Below are 16390 nucleotides of genomic sequence, written 5' to 3' on the forward strand. Positions count from 1 at the left end.
CCCAAAAAGTACAATTTGGCTACTATATTAAAATTTGAAAAATCCTGCTTTACATGTTTAGCTCAAAGGCCACTTTTACTACATGTAAAGATCCAACTTCTATGGCTCTTATCCTTATTATATTTTCAGAAAATATTTGGAATCTTAAATCTGCTTTAAAGTGCAACTCAAAGTCCATTTTAAAACCTGAATGGATTAATTAGAAAAACACATAATCAAAATAATAAATTAGTCTTAGGTAAACTTTGATAAATACTGATTTTAATAGTTAAGAACTGAACTGTTCTTATAATAAAAATTGTGAGAAATGTTAATTCTTAAGGAATTTTAAATACATTCAGTCATCATTTCCTCCAGAAAATCTTCCTTAAGCCTCTACTCTTCTAAGAAGCACCTTGTATAATTAAAATTACCAATACATTCTCATCCCTAACACTTGGCCAAGTTCTTCATGGTTATATGTTCAAATACACCACATATAAAAGGCCTCAACCCTTGGCATAGTTCTTGGCACAGAGTAGGTTCTCAATAAATATTTTATTGAATTGAACTGCTGAATAATCACTTTATTATTATACTTACCACAGGTTCCTTTTTGTCATAGTATTCTATATTGCATAGAAAAGTCAGGTACAAAGAAATTGAGCTGTCACATACGAGTATACCATACATCTAAGATTGTTGCAGTCAGAGGATCTCTTGGGGCTGTAAAGATCAGACCATGTTTGCTACAGCCACCAAGTGTAGTTTGGAGGGGAGCAGTGGAAACATCTAAGGCATCACACTGTTTCCTTTCTAGTAATGTTCCCATATATCCAAAAATATATATAATAACTCTTCCCCAAAATTTCTATGTAAGGAACTTTCGTATTGCCAGCGTCAGGGATATTGCGTCCTGAACTAAAACTAAAGCTTTATGTTCTTCATGCTAAATACTTTTTGGCATTTCTATACTTCCATATCAAAAGTGCACACAGAATATGCCACTTAAAATAACATAGCCAAAAGATCAACATGGGGAAATTCTAGATTTAAATTGGAATGCCAAAAATTCTTATATTTGCAGCAGTCATATTTACTGTCTGATATCTATATTTTTCTGGTTTATATACCTAAAGAGCTGAATTTCTGTGGTATTTTCTTCCAGAAGTCTTTTGGTTTCCTCCGTCAGGCCTTTTGGCCCTCCAGCTCTTCTTGCTTCTAGCTAAGAACTTATGCTTCCAGTTTTTGTATAAGTATAAAACCAAAACAGTTACCATTTAAATGCAAACAAATCTGTAAATCAATAAAATTCAAACTGAAAAAATAATGAAATGTGATAGCTGATAAAGATTAGTGGAACCTAAATTGCCACTTGAAATATGAATTATGATACTATCTTCTAAGTTGTTTTGAATCTTAATACCTGTTCTACCATATGCCTATAATGACTCTTTTTCTCTCATCACCCTTTTTGCTTTGTTAGTATAGCATTCACTGATGTCATTTGACCTCCACGTGTTGCAACTCTGTCATTGACGGTCATTTTAAGTTCAAGATCTATTCTTATTAACCTAGCACCATGGGAGTAAAACTGCTTAACATATTGATCATAAACATAAGCATAAGCACAGAAACCCCGTGGCTGTTCCCCAGTAAAAGATGATCAGCCATGTTAACCTGGATTAAATTATATCCCTTAAAATTATTTATTAAAATGAAAACAAAAAATTTAAATCCCCACAAAGAATTTGTGAACTGCAAGGATTGTGTGATTAAATCCTCGCTTTCACTTTAAGGAAAACCACTCTAATTAGTTTTGTCTATAGTATGTATGTGTGAGGAACAAAAGAGATTTGGAGCTACTGGGATTGGGACAGGGACCAGAGATTTCCTAAAGCAGTATACTCAAGCCAGTAGAGCTTCGCTTGACTCTCTTGACATATACTGCTTTAAGTTTGTCTGGATATGTCACTCACCTTTATCACATTTTACTTGATTTTTGATTCTAGTGGGTTTGTTAGAAATGAAGATTAATGTTTAGCAGTAGAGTGACATGAAAAATAATGGATGGCTGATGGAATAAATTATCAGTTCATGTATATTTAAAAAATGGTCAAAATGATGTATATTAAAACTTCCAAATCAAGTATTTGTGGAGTCTATGAAGCTTCTTGCAAAATTCTGGATTCCCTGGAACACTGATATAGAAACATGGCCACTGAGTAAACGAACAGCAGGAGCACCTGGGTGGTTCAGTCAGTTAAGTGTCCAACTCTTGATTTCAGCTCCCAGCATGATCTCAGGGTTCTGCGATGGAGCCCTGCGTCCGACTCCATGCTCGTAGGGAGTCTGCTTGTCCCTCTACCTGTCCCCCTACTCGTGCTTGCTCACTCGCTCTCTCAAATAAATAAAATCTTTAAAAATAAATAAATAAACAGCAGCAGCAACAACAGTAAATCCTGGGGATTTCCAGAATTGCCATATTACATTACTTTAAATATCCAGTTCTTTAAAAATTGTGAAACATGCAAAGAAATAGGAAAGTATAGCCCTTACAGAGGACAAAAGGAGTCAATAGAAACTGACCCCAAAGAAGCACATACATTGGACTTTCTAGACAAAGATTTTTATTTTTTAAAGATTTTATTTACTTATTTGACAGAGAGACAGCGAGAGAGGGAACATAAGCAGAGGGAGTGGGAGAGGAAGAAGCAGGCTTCCCGCTGAACAGGGAGCCCGATGCGGGGCTCGATCCCAGGACCCTGGGATCATGACCTGAGCCGAAGGCAGAGACTTAATGACTGAGCCACCCAGGCGCCCCTAGACAAAGATTTTAAATCACCTCTTTTTAATCTGTACAAAGAGCTAAAGGAAACCATAAAGCCAAAGAACTAAAGGAAATTATGAGAACACTGTCCCACTAAAGAGAGAATATCAACAAAGATAAATTATAACAAGAAACCAAATAGAAATTCCGGTGTTGAAAAGTACAATAACTGAAATAAAAATACACTAGAAGGGTCCAGCTGCAAAAGTGAGCTGGTAGAAGAAAAAATCCATGAATTTAAGATCAGACAATTGAGATTGGCCAGTCTGAGAAAGGAATTGTATATTTAAAGTCTGATTTAAAAGATAACGTATAAAGCAGTAATCATAAAATGTTGTTGATGGACTTAAAACATGTAAAAATATATTTGTATGACAGTAATGGCACAGAGGAGGGAGAGAGTAGAACTATGTAGGACTTGGGATTAAGTTCACATTAATCCAAGCCAGTTTGCTTTAAGATGTTAGTTGTAGTTTCCAGATAACCACTACGAAAATCCAAAAAAATATAGAATAAAAGAAACATCAAGGGAATTAGAATGTTACACTTGAAAATGCCTATTTTATAGATCTCATGAGGAGATACTGTTATTATTTCTTTATTTTTTAAATGGGGAAACTGAGGCCCAGAGCAGTTATACTGTTTACATAATAGAATCAAAACTCAAAACCAAGTCTGTCACAAAAATCCCTACTATAGGTCCTATAAAGGAAATAGATGAAAATCTTGGGTAGAATATAGAAATGGTTAAGCTTTATTATTTTACTATCCCTGTTTTACAAGTACTATACTCTTTTGACTCCAGATCAGGAGGTTAAAGCTCAGGAAGGTTCAGTGTTTTCCTAGAGTGATATTTTTAGTAAGCGGTAGAACTGGATTTGAATGCAAGTGTATATGGTTCAAAGCTTTCTTTCGGACCATGCTGCTTTCACAGTTGCCACCTAAATATTGAGATGGTTTTAGCACACTCACAACCAGTTATGCATGCTAGTAAATAACTCAACAGGACAACACAGATGTTATAGAAAAGTAGTATTGAATTTTTCTTTCCTGTTGTTTAGTAATTCACAGACGGGAACTTTTTATTTGTTTCCTCTTTCACAAAACCTGAAGTAACTCAGTGCTTTTAAACAAAACAACTTGGGTGATCTGTTTCTAGTTTTACTTTACATCAATTGACATATTCATCCATGTGTTAAAATATTTACAAGGATACAGATGCAGCCCAGCACTTGCTTTTATCTCTTCTTTTCATTTTAATTTTTTAGTTTTTTTACTGAAGTATAGTTGACACACAATGTTACATTATTTCCAGGTGTACAACATAGTGACTGGCCAACTGTGTGTATGCCATGCTCACCACAAGTGTAGCAGCTACATGTTATCATACAACATCGTTACAGGGACCATTGGCTATATTCCCTGCGCTATCTGTACCTTTCATTCCAGTGACTTCTTCAGTCTCTCTAAATTTGTAAAAATCTGCTTTGTCTGATTCTGGTTATGTATAGCTGGGGTCTTCTCAGAAAGTTAAATGCAGGCAGGCAATCATTGTTCTCTTCCATTGGCAAAGGGGGACTATAGAATTTCATGACTTAATTTTAAGAGAGCTCATATTTATCATCATCTTGGTATTTATATCCTTGACTTTTATAACCAGAGACTATTTTAGAATGCCCATTGCTCTTAGAAAAGAAGAATTTGCCTTTCTAGGCTGCATTAAGGAAACTCGAGATTTCAACGTAACTGTATGACTACAGAATCTGTGCCCTTCCTGGATCTAAATAAGGAGGCCACTGTTTAAAGTTCTCACTGTAAGGGAACATTGCATCAAATGCTTAGAAAAATGACACATTTTCTTCCTCCTAACTCCTGATTCAGCATAATTTTCCTCTTCAGACAAGTTCCAGGGAATTTATTGTTAAAAAAAAAAGTGTTCAGTGGAACATCCAGTATTTTAAATTTCTGAATTTGTCTTTAAGACATCCCAGGTTTTTTGTTTGTTTGTTTTACTATTTTCAAATGTATTTGCTACTGTGAGTTTGGGTTTCAAACTCAAATGATTTTAGAGATCAAGTTGATCAAATGAGTAAAGATGGCAAGGGTAATAATGTTTAAGGAACGTGTGGTCCTTTGGTAACAGAAAAGAACATGGCTGCTTAATTTAAATTCAGTTTTTCAATTTGAAAAACTGCTAGACCGTTAATACATGTGGCTGATCAAAGGCCTGTGGTTTTTCAATTTAGACGTTACAGACTTCTTCCCATAGCAATTTGTATCAAATAAATTTTTTAAACTTTGACTATATTTAAAATACATATTTGGTTGGATTACCCACCAAATTTTTGCATAGCAGAGGCCACTAAGGAGCTCATACTGCCAGATTAATCATATTTATATAAACCTTGAGGGGTGCCTGGGTGGCTCAGTCATTGAGCGTCTGCCTTAGGCTCAGGTCATGATCCCGGGGTCCTGGGATCGAGCCCCGCATCGGGCTCCCCGCTCTGTGGGAAGCCTGCTTCTCCCTCTCCCACTCCCCCTGCTTGTGTTCCCTCTCTCACTGTGTCTCTCTCTGTCAAATAAGTAAATAAAATCTTTAAAAAATAAAAAAAATAAAACCTTGAAAAAATGCCTCTCATGCCATTTCTGAGCAAATACATGAATTCTAGTTTATCATTGTGATTACCATTACAAAATTTGTGGCTCTTCACACAGTTCTATTACAAAGTTTATGCATATCTGTTCATTTGAAAATGAACAAACAAGTGTACTTAGAACATTCTTGTGCCTTGCTCATTAAATGCTAGACAGGGCTCAGATGCATCTTCGCCATGCATGCCCTTGTCAGCTATTATAGTTGTGACACATTTACCATTTATTGAGAGCTTTAAATAGTTCTTAACTTACTTTCAGTTTTCAAGAAATACGTGTAGCTGGGCACCTGGGTGGCTCAGTCCCTTAAGCATCTGACTTCGGCTGAGGTCGTGATCTCAGGGTCCTGGAATTGAGCCCTGTGTCAGCCCAGCAGGGAGTCTGCTTCTCCCTTTCCCTCCCTCCCTTCCCCTGCCTTTCGCCCCTGCTCATGCTTGCATGCATTCTCTCCCAAATAAATAAATAAAATCTTTAGAAAGAAAGAAATACATGTTCCTTTTGATATGTACTAGTGATTCAGTAATAAAAATTGTCTACTTCAAACTTTTAGATCTGTTTAATTGAAGAGAACCAGGAATAGAAGGCAAGCTATTGAATTATTTTTTATAGTTAATTACCTAGATGAATCAAAGCTTTTCTTATAATACAACTTTCAAAAGAAATAATAGTATGGCCGTTATAAGCTACAGTTGTCATTTGTTACCCTTTAGTGAGGAGTCTCTTAATTGCAAATAACAAAGACTCAACTCTAAGTAGCTTGACCAAAGTAGGAGTTTGTTAACTAATCACAGAAGGGACAAGGGGGTGCTTACTCAGAAACCACCCAATCCAAGGACACTCCCTGTCCCTCCCTCTACCCCCCAGTCCCAGCTTCACTCTGCCAGATTTCTCATCACTGCTTTTCCTTGTGAGTTGGTGTAAATCTCTTCTACTGAAGATAGACTTCCTCTATTTGGTAGGAAGAATAGCCATTTGATGGTAAAGAATAGGCTATTTTGGACTCAGCTTCCATCCCAGGGATCACCTATTTTAGGTCAAATGTCATTAGTAAATGTTAGCTGCCTGTGTCAGCCATCATTATTACTATTTGAATGAAGAGAAGTTGGGGAGTGGGGAGAACATTCGAAGCCAAGAGAATAACTTAATTGGAAACATGAAAGTGAATGTCATTTTCTAAAATGGCTCAGTGTGGTTGGGATGTAGAGTACATGGGACTAGATTATAAAGGGCCATAGATTTCAGTTAAAGAATTTTGACTTTTCAAAAAATACAGTGAGAGCCATTGAAAAAAAATTATGGCATCATTTTTTTTTCCTGATCTGATATTCAGGCTTTCTTTTTATTTTTTTATGGAAAAATATAACATATACTGCAATAAAAAATTGTACAATGACTCCAGTGTACCCATTACGCAGCTTTAACGGTTACCAATATATGGCCAATCCATTGAAGATTTTTAAGGAAGGCAAGAAAGGAGATTAACATTGTGCCACTTCCTTTGTTTAATCTTCACAGTGTGCCTGTGGAGTGTATGGTATTCCCACTTTCCCTAATTACAAATGAGAAAACCATCAAAATGAGGAAGTAAGTAACAGTGCTGCCCTTCTAATCCACATCCAACTTAGTTCAGAACTCAAGTTCTTTCCCAGAGGCTACATCATACGCTGCCTCTAATTCTGATGTTAGCATGATTCTGTTGAAGATAGCTACTGATCTGCCTACCTGCTGCATTGGGGCTGTTGACCCTGTTCGGGATGGTAGACTTCTCTGCTCTAGCCACGCTCCCTCCTCCAGGGTCACTAGGATCTGAGTCTATGTAGATGCTCAACCTGATCAGCTAAAATAACTATTTAGTCCATCAATTCTCAAAGTATGGTCCCCAGACCAGCAGCAAGCTGTTAGAAAATATAAATTCACCCCCACCCCCATCCCAACCTACTGAATCAGAAATTTGGAGGCTAGGAGCTCATGATGCCTATATTGCGATTTGCTGTGTGGGTTTTTTTTTTCCTATTTGCTGTGTTTAAATAAAATGCCCCAGTTGTTTCCTGCAAATATGAGGTTAAGACTATCTACCAAGAGCATTTCTAAGATAAAACCATATTAGAAGAATTTATGTTTCTTTTTTAACAAGTTCACGAAAAGTATGTCCTAAGCTAGGAATTCTTACTCAGACAACACAGTAGTCTTGCTGGGGATGTGTTACATAATTACATGGAAAGGAATTTTAAGGAATTTATACTGCCTATATTTAAAGTGCTTGATGGTGCCATCTGGTGGTGTAAGCACTATAGAACGTGCAGCTTTATTAGTGCTTCAGGGATAGAGTGTGTGTATTTTTAAAAAATCAATTTTAGGGGTGCCTGGGTGGCTCAGATAGTTAAGCGTCTGCCTTTGGCTCAGGTCATGATCCCGGGGTCCTGGAATCAAGCCCCACATTGGTCTGGCTCAGCGGGGAGCCTGCTTCTCCCTCTCCCTCTGCCTCTCCCCTTGCTCATGCTCTCTCTCTCTCTCTCTCTCTCTCTCTGTCTCAGATGAATAAATAAAAAAATATTTTAAAAAATATTTAAAAAAATAAATAAATGAAAATCAGTTTTAGGGCGCCTGGGTGGCTCAGATGGTTAAGCGTCTGCCTTCGGCTCAGGTCATGATCCCAGGGTCCTGGGATCGAGTTCCGCATCCGGCTCCCTGCTCCTTGGGAGCCTGCTTCTCCCTCTGCTCTCTCTCTCTCTCTCCCTCGCTCTCTCTCCTCCTCTGTCTCTCATGAATAAATAAATAAAATCTTAAAAAAAAATCAGTTTTATAGGGGCGCCTGGGTGGCTCAGTCAGTCAAGCATGCGACTTTAGGTTTTGGCTCAAGTTACAATCTCAGGGTTGTGGGATTGAGCCCCGCATGGGGCTCTGTGCTCAGCAGGAGTCTGCTTGGATAGTCTCTCCCTCTGACTCTTCCCCTGCTTGTATGCATGCTCTCTCTCTCTCTCTCTCTCTCTCTCTAAAAAAAAAAGAATCTTTTAAAAAAATCAGTTTTATAGTAAAAGTTTAATGGAATAGCCAAACATAGGATGTACAAAGAATTTACTATAAAACCTCCATTGAGGATTCTTAGATATACCAAAACACAAGCAACAAAAGAAAAATAGCTAAATTAGACTTCATCAAAATAAGAACGTTTGTGCATCAAAGGACACTATTGAGAAAGTGAAAAAAATAGCTCACAAAATAGGAGAACGTATTTGGAAGTCATACATCTCATAAAATATATGTATCCAAATAAACGAAGAACTCTTAAAATTCCACAACAAAAAGACAAACAAACCAATTTAAAAATGAGTGAAGGACTTGAATAGACATTTCTCCAAGGACAATATACAGATAGCCAATAAGCACATGAAAAGATACTCAACATTATTAGTCATTAGATAAATGCAAGTCAAAACCACAATGAGATACTGCTAAGATGACTTGAATAATTTTAAAAAACAGAAAATAACAAGTGTTGAAGAAAATGTGGAGAAATTAGAACCTTCATACATTGCTAGTGGGGATGTAAAATGATGCAGCCACTGTGGAAAAGTTTGGCAGTTCCTCAAATAGTTAGACATGGAATTACCAGAGGACCCAGCAATTCCACTACTGGGCATATACCCAAGAGAATTGGAAACAGATGTTCAAATAAAAACTTGTACATAAATGTTCATAGCAGCATTATCCATAATGGCCAAAAAGTGGAAACAACCTAAATGGCCATCAGCCAATGAATGGATAAACAAAATGTGGTATATCCATACAAGGGAATGTTATTTGGCCATAAAAAGAAATGAACTATTAATACATTGATGAACTTCGAAAACATTATGCTACATGACAGAGGCAGGCGCAAAAGGACACATGTTCTATGATTCTATTTATATGAAATGTCTAAGAATAGGCAAATCCATAGAGATAGAAGGATTAGTGGTTGCCAGAGGTGGGGGGGGAAAGGGGGGCATGAGAGTCACTGCTAGTGGTTATGGGATTTCTTTTGGGGCAGTGCAAATGTGCTGGAATTAGTAGTGGTGGTTGTACAACATTGTGGATGTACTAAAAGCCACTGAATAGTATACTTTAAAATAGCTAGAATAGTGGATTTTATGTTGTACAAATTTTACCTCAATTTTTAAGACCTCCATTGATAGGCAAGAGTCCAGAACCTTTTTTGATTATTATTATTGTAGATATATTTTGCCCGTACTTGTTGCTAATATGTATACTATTCTATTTTTTTAACCTAAAATTATTTATACATGCTTTTGCAATTATAGTTACCACAGTTTTTGTTGGCATACATATTTTAGTCATTATGTATATATATATATCATAGCTTAATTATTTTTCAAATGTTGAGTGGTGTTCTTTTTTTTTCCCCTTTCAATTTCAGTGAGTTCTACTGTAAATGCTTAAACAAAGAACATTTAAAACTACTTAGAGACATTTCATTGGTATTTCTTCCCCAAAACTGTACTTCCGAGTCACTTTATTTTTATTTATTTTTTTTTAAGATTGTATTTATTTGACAGAGCACACAAGCAGGGGGAGTGGCAGGCAGAGGGAGAGGGAGAATCAGGCACCCTGCTGAGCAAGGAGCCTGATGCGGGGCTTGATTCCAGGACCCTAGGATCATGACCTGAGCTGAAGGCAGATGCTTAACCGACTGAGCCACGTAGGCACCCCCCTGAGTTTTTTTTAAAAAAGTGGTTTTTTTAAACCACTTCTATTGTGTATTTTTCTCTGCTCTATAGTAAGAAAAACTTATAATCCCTACCAACAGTGGATGAGGAAAAATGGAGGAGATTGGGGCGCTTAGGTGGCTCAGTCGGTTAAGCATCTGCCTTCAGCTCAGGTCATGATCCTGAGGTCCTGGAACTGAGACCCATGTCAGGCTCCCTCCTTCTCTCTCTCCCTCGGCCACTCCCCCTGCTTGTGCTCTCTTGCTCTTTCTCTGTCAAATAAATAAATAAAATCTTATAAAAAATGGAGGAGATTAATGTTTGCATGTCTACTCTGTTTCAGGCACTGTGCCTGGATCCTTTCACAACCATTGTTTCATTCCACTCCCATACCTACTCCCTTATTAAAGTGACTACAGTGGTTGACTCATTTAATAAACAGACAAACAAAGATCAGAACCTAGCCACTTTGTCTCCAAGTTTTCTGTTCCCATAGCTTTACCAATATTGGATTTTCTCTTTTTTAGTTCTTATTTATTAGAAAGATTCAACATTTTCCCAGGTGATTGTTTACTGTTTACATGTACGCATACATAACAATCTTTATCTTTTGTCCACTCATTATTAATGGATTTTAAACTGAATTTACCTTGTGAACACTAGGCATTATGTATCAGAGCTTTGTCATAATTTTTTTTTACTTTTGTTTACTCTGTTACAGGCTCTTGATGGAAATGTATATGATCACCTGAAGGATTATTTAATAGCCTTCAGCCGGACTGAGCTAGAGACATGCCAAGCTGTGCAGAACACATTCCAGTTTTTATTAGAAACCTCCAGCAAGGTAAGTTACCTTTAGCGAAATATGTGATGTTATCCATTTTAGAATCTAAAATGTCTTTGTATATAAACAAAATGAAGGTACCAACATATTAGAAGAATGCTTTAAAGGGCAGATTTCCTGGAAACAGTATACCTTCTAACAAAGTTGAAAGGAGTTCTCTTCTTGATGAGTTGGCACAAGGGGGAAAAAGGGAAGTGATGATACAAGCTAGATCAGGACATGAGCCTGCTGCCATATATGTTGCTTTTTTTTTTTTTTAAGATTTTATTTATTTATTTGACAGAGAGAGAGATAGCGAGAGCAGGAACACAAGCAGGGGGAGGGGGAGAGGGAGAAGCAGGCTTCCCACCGAGCAGGGAGTCCAATGTGGGGCTCGATCCCAGGACCCTGGGATCATGACCTGAGCCAAAGGCAGATGCTTAATGACTGAGCCACCCAGGCGCCCCTATATTTTGCTTTTGAGAAGAAATGATTTAAAGAGTTTTACCTTCCACTCAAAATAAATTTTGAATGCATTCAACTCATTCATTTGGGGGAACAACAAGGTTATATCTCAGTGCAAAGAATAATAAAAGAGCACAAAAAGGAAAGTAGTATTTTATAATCATTGAAGAAATGAATACTCAGTCCTGTTTTTTTTTTTAATTAACCTTACCTTCTATATGCTGTCATTCTTTGATAGTAATCTTAAAGTGTTGAGAGCCAGCAGCTTGCTGGCATGTTCACACTGTGTGCAGAGAAAACAAACAAAATTGTTTGAATTCTTTAGGATCTGACAGATTAAAATTTTTTGCAGCAGAAAAACTGTCCTTTTGAAGATAAATTGTTCTTGTGATTAGTAATGTTATTTTTATTCTGATAAATGCATAGCAAATATTTCCTGACTGAATGCATACATTTGTAAGAATATATTCATTTTATAATGGCTATTTTTAAAGATCCAGTTTGGTCCTATTTTTTTGCAGGGGAAGCAGGAACTGGCTAATACCTTAAGATATTGTTTGGAAAAGCATCAGGGTTTCTTAAGGAGAGAGTCATAGACTCTTCTTCCTGAATACCTCATTATGTATATATTGTTGTTTTCAGTGTACTATAGCTCTAATTCTGTTTTTAGAAAAACCTTTAAAATATAAAGTTGATGTGGAAATATAAAGATCACTAGTATGGTGCTTTGAAATCCTGTCATACTTCTATTTTCCTTTATTTTTACTCTTCAGAACCTAATACAAGATATAAAAGGATTGATGTACGGAAAGAAGGATGGACAGAAAGATGGATAGTTTTGTGAAAACAAATGTTAAGAAATACTAATTGGGGGTACCTCTGTGGCTCAGTGGGTTAAGTGTCTGCCTTCAGCTCAGGTCATAATCCCAGACCCCTGAGATAGAGCCCCAAGTTGAGCTCCATGCTCAGTGAGGAGTCTGTTTCTCCCTCTTCCTCTGCCTCTCCCCCTGCTCTTGTGCATGCGTGCTCACTCTCTTCTCTCTCAGTTAAATAAAATTAAAAAAAGAAAAATGTTAATTGAAGAACCTAAGTAGTAGGTATATGGGTGTTTCCACTCTTTTTATTTTAATGTATGTACATTTGACATTTTCCGTAAGAGAATGTTAGGGGAAAGAGTCTATAAAAACATCTTGGGGCGGCTGGGTGGCTCAGCTGGTTAAGCGACTGCCTTCAGCTCAGGTCATGATCCTGGAGTCCTGGGATTGAGTCCCACATCGGGCTCCCTGCTCAGCGGGGAGTCTGCTTCTCCCTCTGACCCAACCCCCTCTCGTGCTCTGTCTCATTCTCTCTCTCAAATAAATAATAAATAAAATCTTTAAAAAAAATCTTGGCTTTGTTCCATTTATGGAGTGGTTGATTTTTGACTAATGATCAAATTGTTTATATTTATTGATCCATTCAGGGTTTCTGTTCCCTTTTTAGTACATTTTGATAACTTATACTTTCCTAGACAATTGTCCATTTTATTTATCAAATTTGATGGTATATGTTTCTGTATAAACTTGTGTGCCTCTAACAGTTGTCTCCTTTTTCATTTCTAATATTGTTTGTGCGCTCTCATGTTGATCAGATTTACCAGTCTATTAATCTCTTCTAAGAGCCAGCTTTTGTTCTACTCCTCCATGTTATTGTTTATTTCCTTAATTTCTGCCTTATTTCCTTCTACTTTATTGCAGCTATGTGCTTATTATTTTTCAGGCTTCTTTTTGTATTAGATCCTGTTTTAGTCTTTCTTGTTTTCAGGTAAATCCATTTAAAACTAAAAATTTTCTTTTTCTACTTTAACTGCATTGTATATGTAGGCTGTTTGTTGTTTCTACATTTTTCCTCTTGTTAACTTATGAGTTATTTAAGAAGTGAGTATTCCCAGTTTTCATTCAGTGGGAGTATGTAGTGGGGTAATGTTTTTCATTTCTAATTTTATTAGAAATTATATTTTGTTTTTATTTTATTACATTCTAATTTTATCAGGGGGATTGTCCTCTGACAAAATTGTCTGAAATCTCCTTTTCTGAGAATAAGTTAGATTGGATACACTACCTTTAGTTTATAAAGCAGGTAAGTGTATAGTCTTAAAAAATAACTATATTTTACACAACACTTAATTTTCTAGGAGTTTTTAGCATATCCTCTGAGGTTGGTATTATTGTGCGCATTATACAGAAAGGAAAACAGATTCAGGAAGTTTATATGGCTGCCTGAGGCTGCATACTCAGACGTAGCATTTTCCACGCTCTACTACTATACTGTGTTATCTCTCTAACTTGTATTATTTGCATAGAAAATGAATTTAAAATGTATAAACTGATTTGGACACATAAAGAGATAAGCTTTCATTTTCCTCTGTAGTCACTCATATGAATATCTTGCTCCCCAAGGATGAGGAATAAATGAGATGCTCTTCTGTTTAGATTGAAAGTAAGAATGATGTAACTAGGGATGATGAGCCCTTTTGTTCCAAATACCAGAAGAGCTCATAACTCCTAAGTTTTATGCCATGTGCTTTTCTGTTACAAAGAGCTTGTTTTGCTGTTCTTATTATACTGCTAAAAGAAACACAGTGATCTGATAACCAAGAGAGAAGTTTGAAACTCTTTAGGTTTTTATTCTACACCATTATTACTTTGTCTTCTTGGGGGAGGAGTTTATTCCCTCCTCCCCCCACCATATCTAAATTGTAACTGTACATATTCTCAAAGATACTTTGGGGGTAATCTGTACTGACACACTGTAGCAGTTACAGTGCTCTCTATATCTTTCATCCCCTAAAGGGAAACACCTGGCCCTAGGAGTTTTTGTTTAATTTTAATTATTTATGAAGCTTGCTTTTCTCCTTAATATTTTATGAAATGCTTTGCATATGTAACTGAAACAGATGTTGTCATAAATATTTTCTCTAGGATAGTAACTCCAAAGGTAGTTCTGCTGGCCTTTATAGTTTTTCATGTGTGCTTACTTTCTGTCTGCATAAGGAAACTCCTACTAATGAGTAACATAGCTCTTTAAACAATTCAGAAAATAAAAGTGTTATTCTAGATTTCCTTGGAAATTAAATTGTCTATTACTGCCATTCTTAATACTTTGAAGACTAAGCAAAAAAGTAAACTTAATAAAATGAGAGAGAAAACTACATGATCATCTCAAAAAACGGGGAAAAAAAGACACGGGAAAAGCATTTAACAAAATTAAACATTCTTTTATGATAAAAACACAAATTAGGACTAGAAGGGAACTTCTTTAACAGATAAAAGGCACATATGAAAAATACAGTTAACATCATGCTCAGTGGTAAAAATCTGAAAGCTTTCCCCGTTGAGACAAAGATGCCCATTTCCCCCACTGTACTGGAAGTCCTAGTCAGATCAGTGAATCAAGGAAAAAAAAATGGGGCGCCTGGATGGCTAGTTGGTTTATCATCTAACTTTAGCTCAGGTCATGATTGCGGGGTCCTGGGATTGAGCCCTGCTCTCCCTCTCCCTCTGTCCCTCCCCCTCCCCCTGCTTGTGCTTGCTTGAGCACACTCTCTCTCTCAAATAAATGAGTAAAATCTTAAAAAAAAAAAGAAAAAAGAAAAAATAGAAGGCATCCAAATTAAAAGGGAGGAAGTAAAATTACCTGTATTTGCAGATGATATAAATAGAAAATACTACAGAAACTACAAAAAAAGTACTAGAGCTAATAAATGAATTCAGCAAAAGTTACAGGTGTAAGATCAAGACATGAAAAGTTGTGTTTCTATACTCCATCAATGAATAAACCAAAAGAAAATTAAGAAAATAATTCCAGTTATAATATCTGAAGAATAAAAGACCAAGAATAAATTTAAAGAAGGGATTTAAAGACTTTTGCATTGAGAAACTATAAAACATTGCTGAAAGAAATTAAAGAGGACCTAAATAAACAGAAATAATAAATATTTATGGATTGAAAGATTTCATATCACTAATATTTCAGTATTCCCCAAAGCATTCTACAGATTCAGTCATTCCCTATCAAAGTTCCAATGGCCTTTTTTGCAGAAATGGAAAAGCCAGTCCTCAAATTCATATGGAACTCTAAGGGGCCCTCAATAGCCCAAAAACAACATTGAAAAGAAAAAGTTGAAGGACTCAGACTTCCCAATTTTCAAAACTTAATGCAAAATTAATCAAAATAGGGCACCTGGGTGGCTCAGTTGCTTAAGTGTCTGCTGTTGGCTTAGGTCATGATCCCGGGGGCCTGGGATCAGGCCCCGAATCGGGCTCCCTGCCCTGCGGGGAGCCTGCTTCTTCCTCTCCCTCTGCTCCTGCCCCTGCTTGTGCGCGCTCTCTCTCTCTCTCTCTGTCAGGTAAATAAATAAAATCTTTAAGAAACATTAATCAAAATAGTGTGGTACTTGCATAAGGATAGACATATAGACCAATGAAATAGAATTGAGAGTCCAGAAATAAGCCCAAATATCTATGGCTATTTGATGTTCAACAGTGTTGCCAAGGCCATTTAGTGAAGAAAGAATAGTCTTCTCAACAAAAGATATTGAGACGACAGGATAACCACATGCAAAAGAATGAAGTTGACCCCCTGCCTCACTCCAAATACAAAAATTAACTCAAGGGACGCTTGGGTGGCTCATTTGGTTAAGCATCTGCCTTCGGCTCAGGTCATGATCTTAGGGTCCTGGGATTGAGCCCCATGTCAGGCTCCCTCTTCCTCTGCCCCTGCTGCTCCCCCTGCTTTTGCGCTCGCGCTCTCTCTCTCAAATAAATAAAATCTTAGAGAAAGGAAAAAAAATTCAAAATGAATCAATGACCCAAAGCTGTACAAGAAAACATAGAGGTAAATCTTTATGACCTTGGATTTGGCAATATATTTTTAGTTCTAATATTAAGCACAAGC

General features: G+C 36.7%; 1 protein-coding gene across 2 annotated transcripts in view; it reads left to right on the top strand.

Moving 5' to 3' along the window:
- FCHSD2 (FCH and double SH3 domains 2) overlaps nucleotides 1-16390 on the top strand; it is a 275661-nt gene that overhangs the window by 191850 nt on the left and 67421 nt on the right. For both annotated transcript variants that reach the window (XM_027579041.2, XM_027579042.2), the window contains exon 9: nucleotides 10889-11011. In XM_027579041.2, the coding sequence (XP_027434842.1) occupies nucleotides 10889-11011 (123 nt within the window). The remainder of the gene's footprint in view (nucleotides 1-10888; nucleotides 11012-16390) is intronic.

Source organism: Zalophus californianus, chromosome 11 (genome assembly GCF_009762305.2).
Source record: "Zalophus californianus isolate mZalCal1 chromosome 11, mZalCal1.pri.v2, whole genome shotgun sequence".
Lineage (NCBI taxonomy): Eukaryota > Metazoa > Chordata > Mammalia > Carnivora > Otariidae > Zalophus > Zalophus californianus.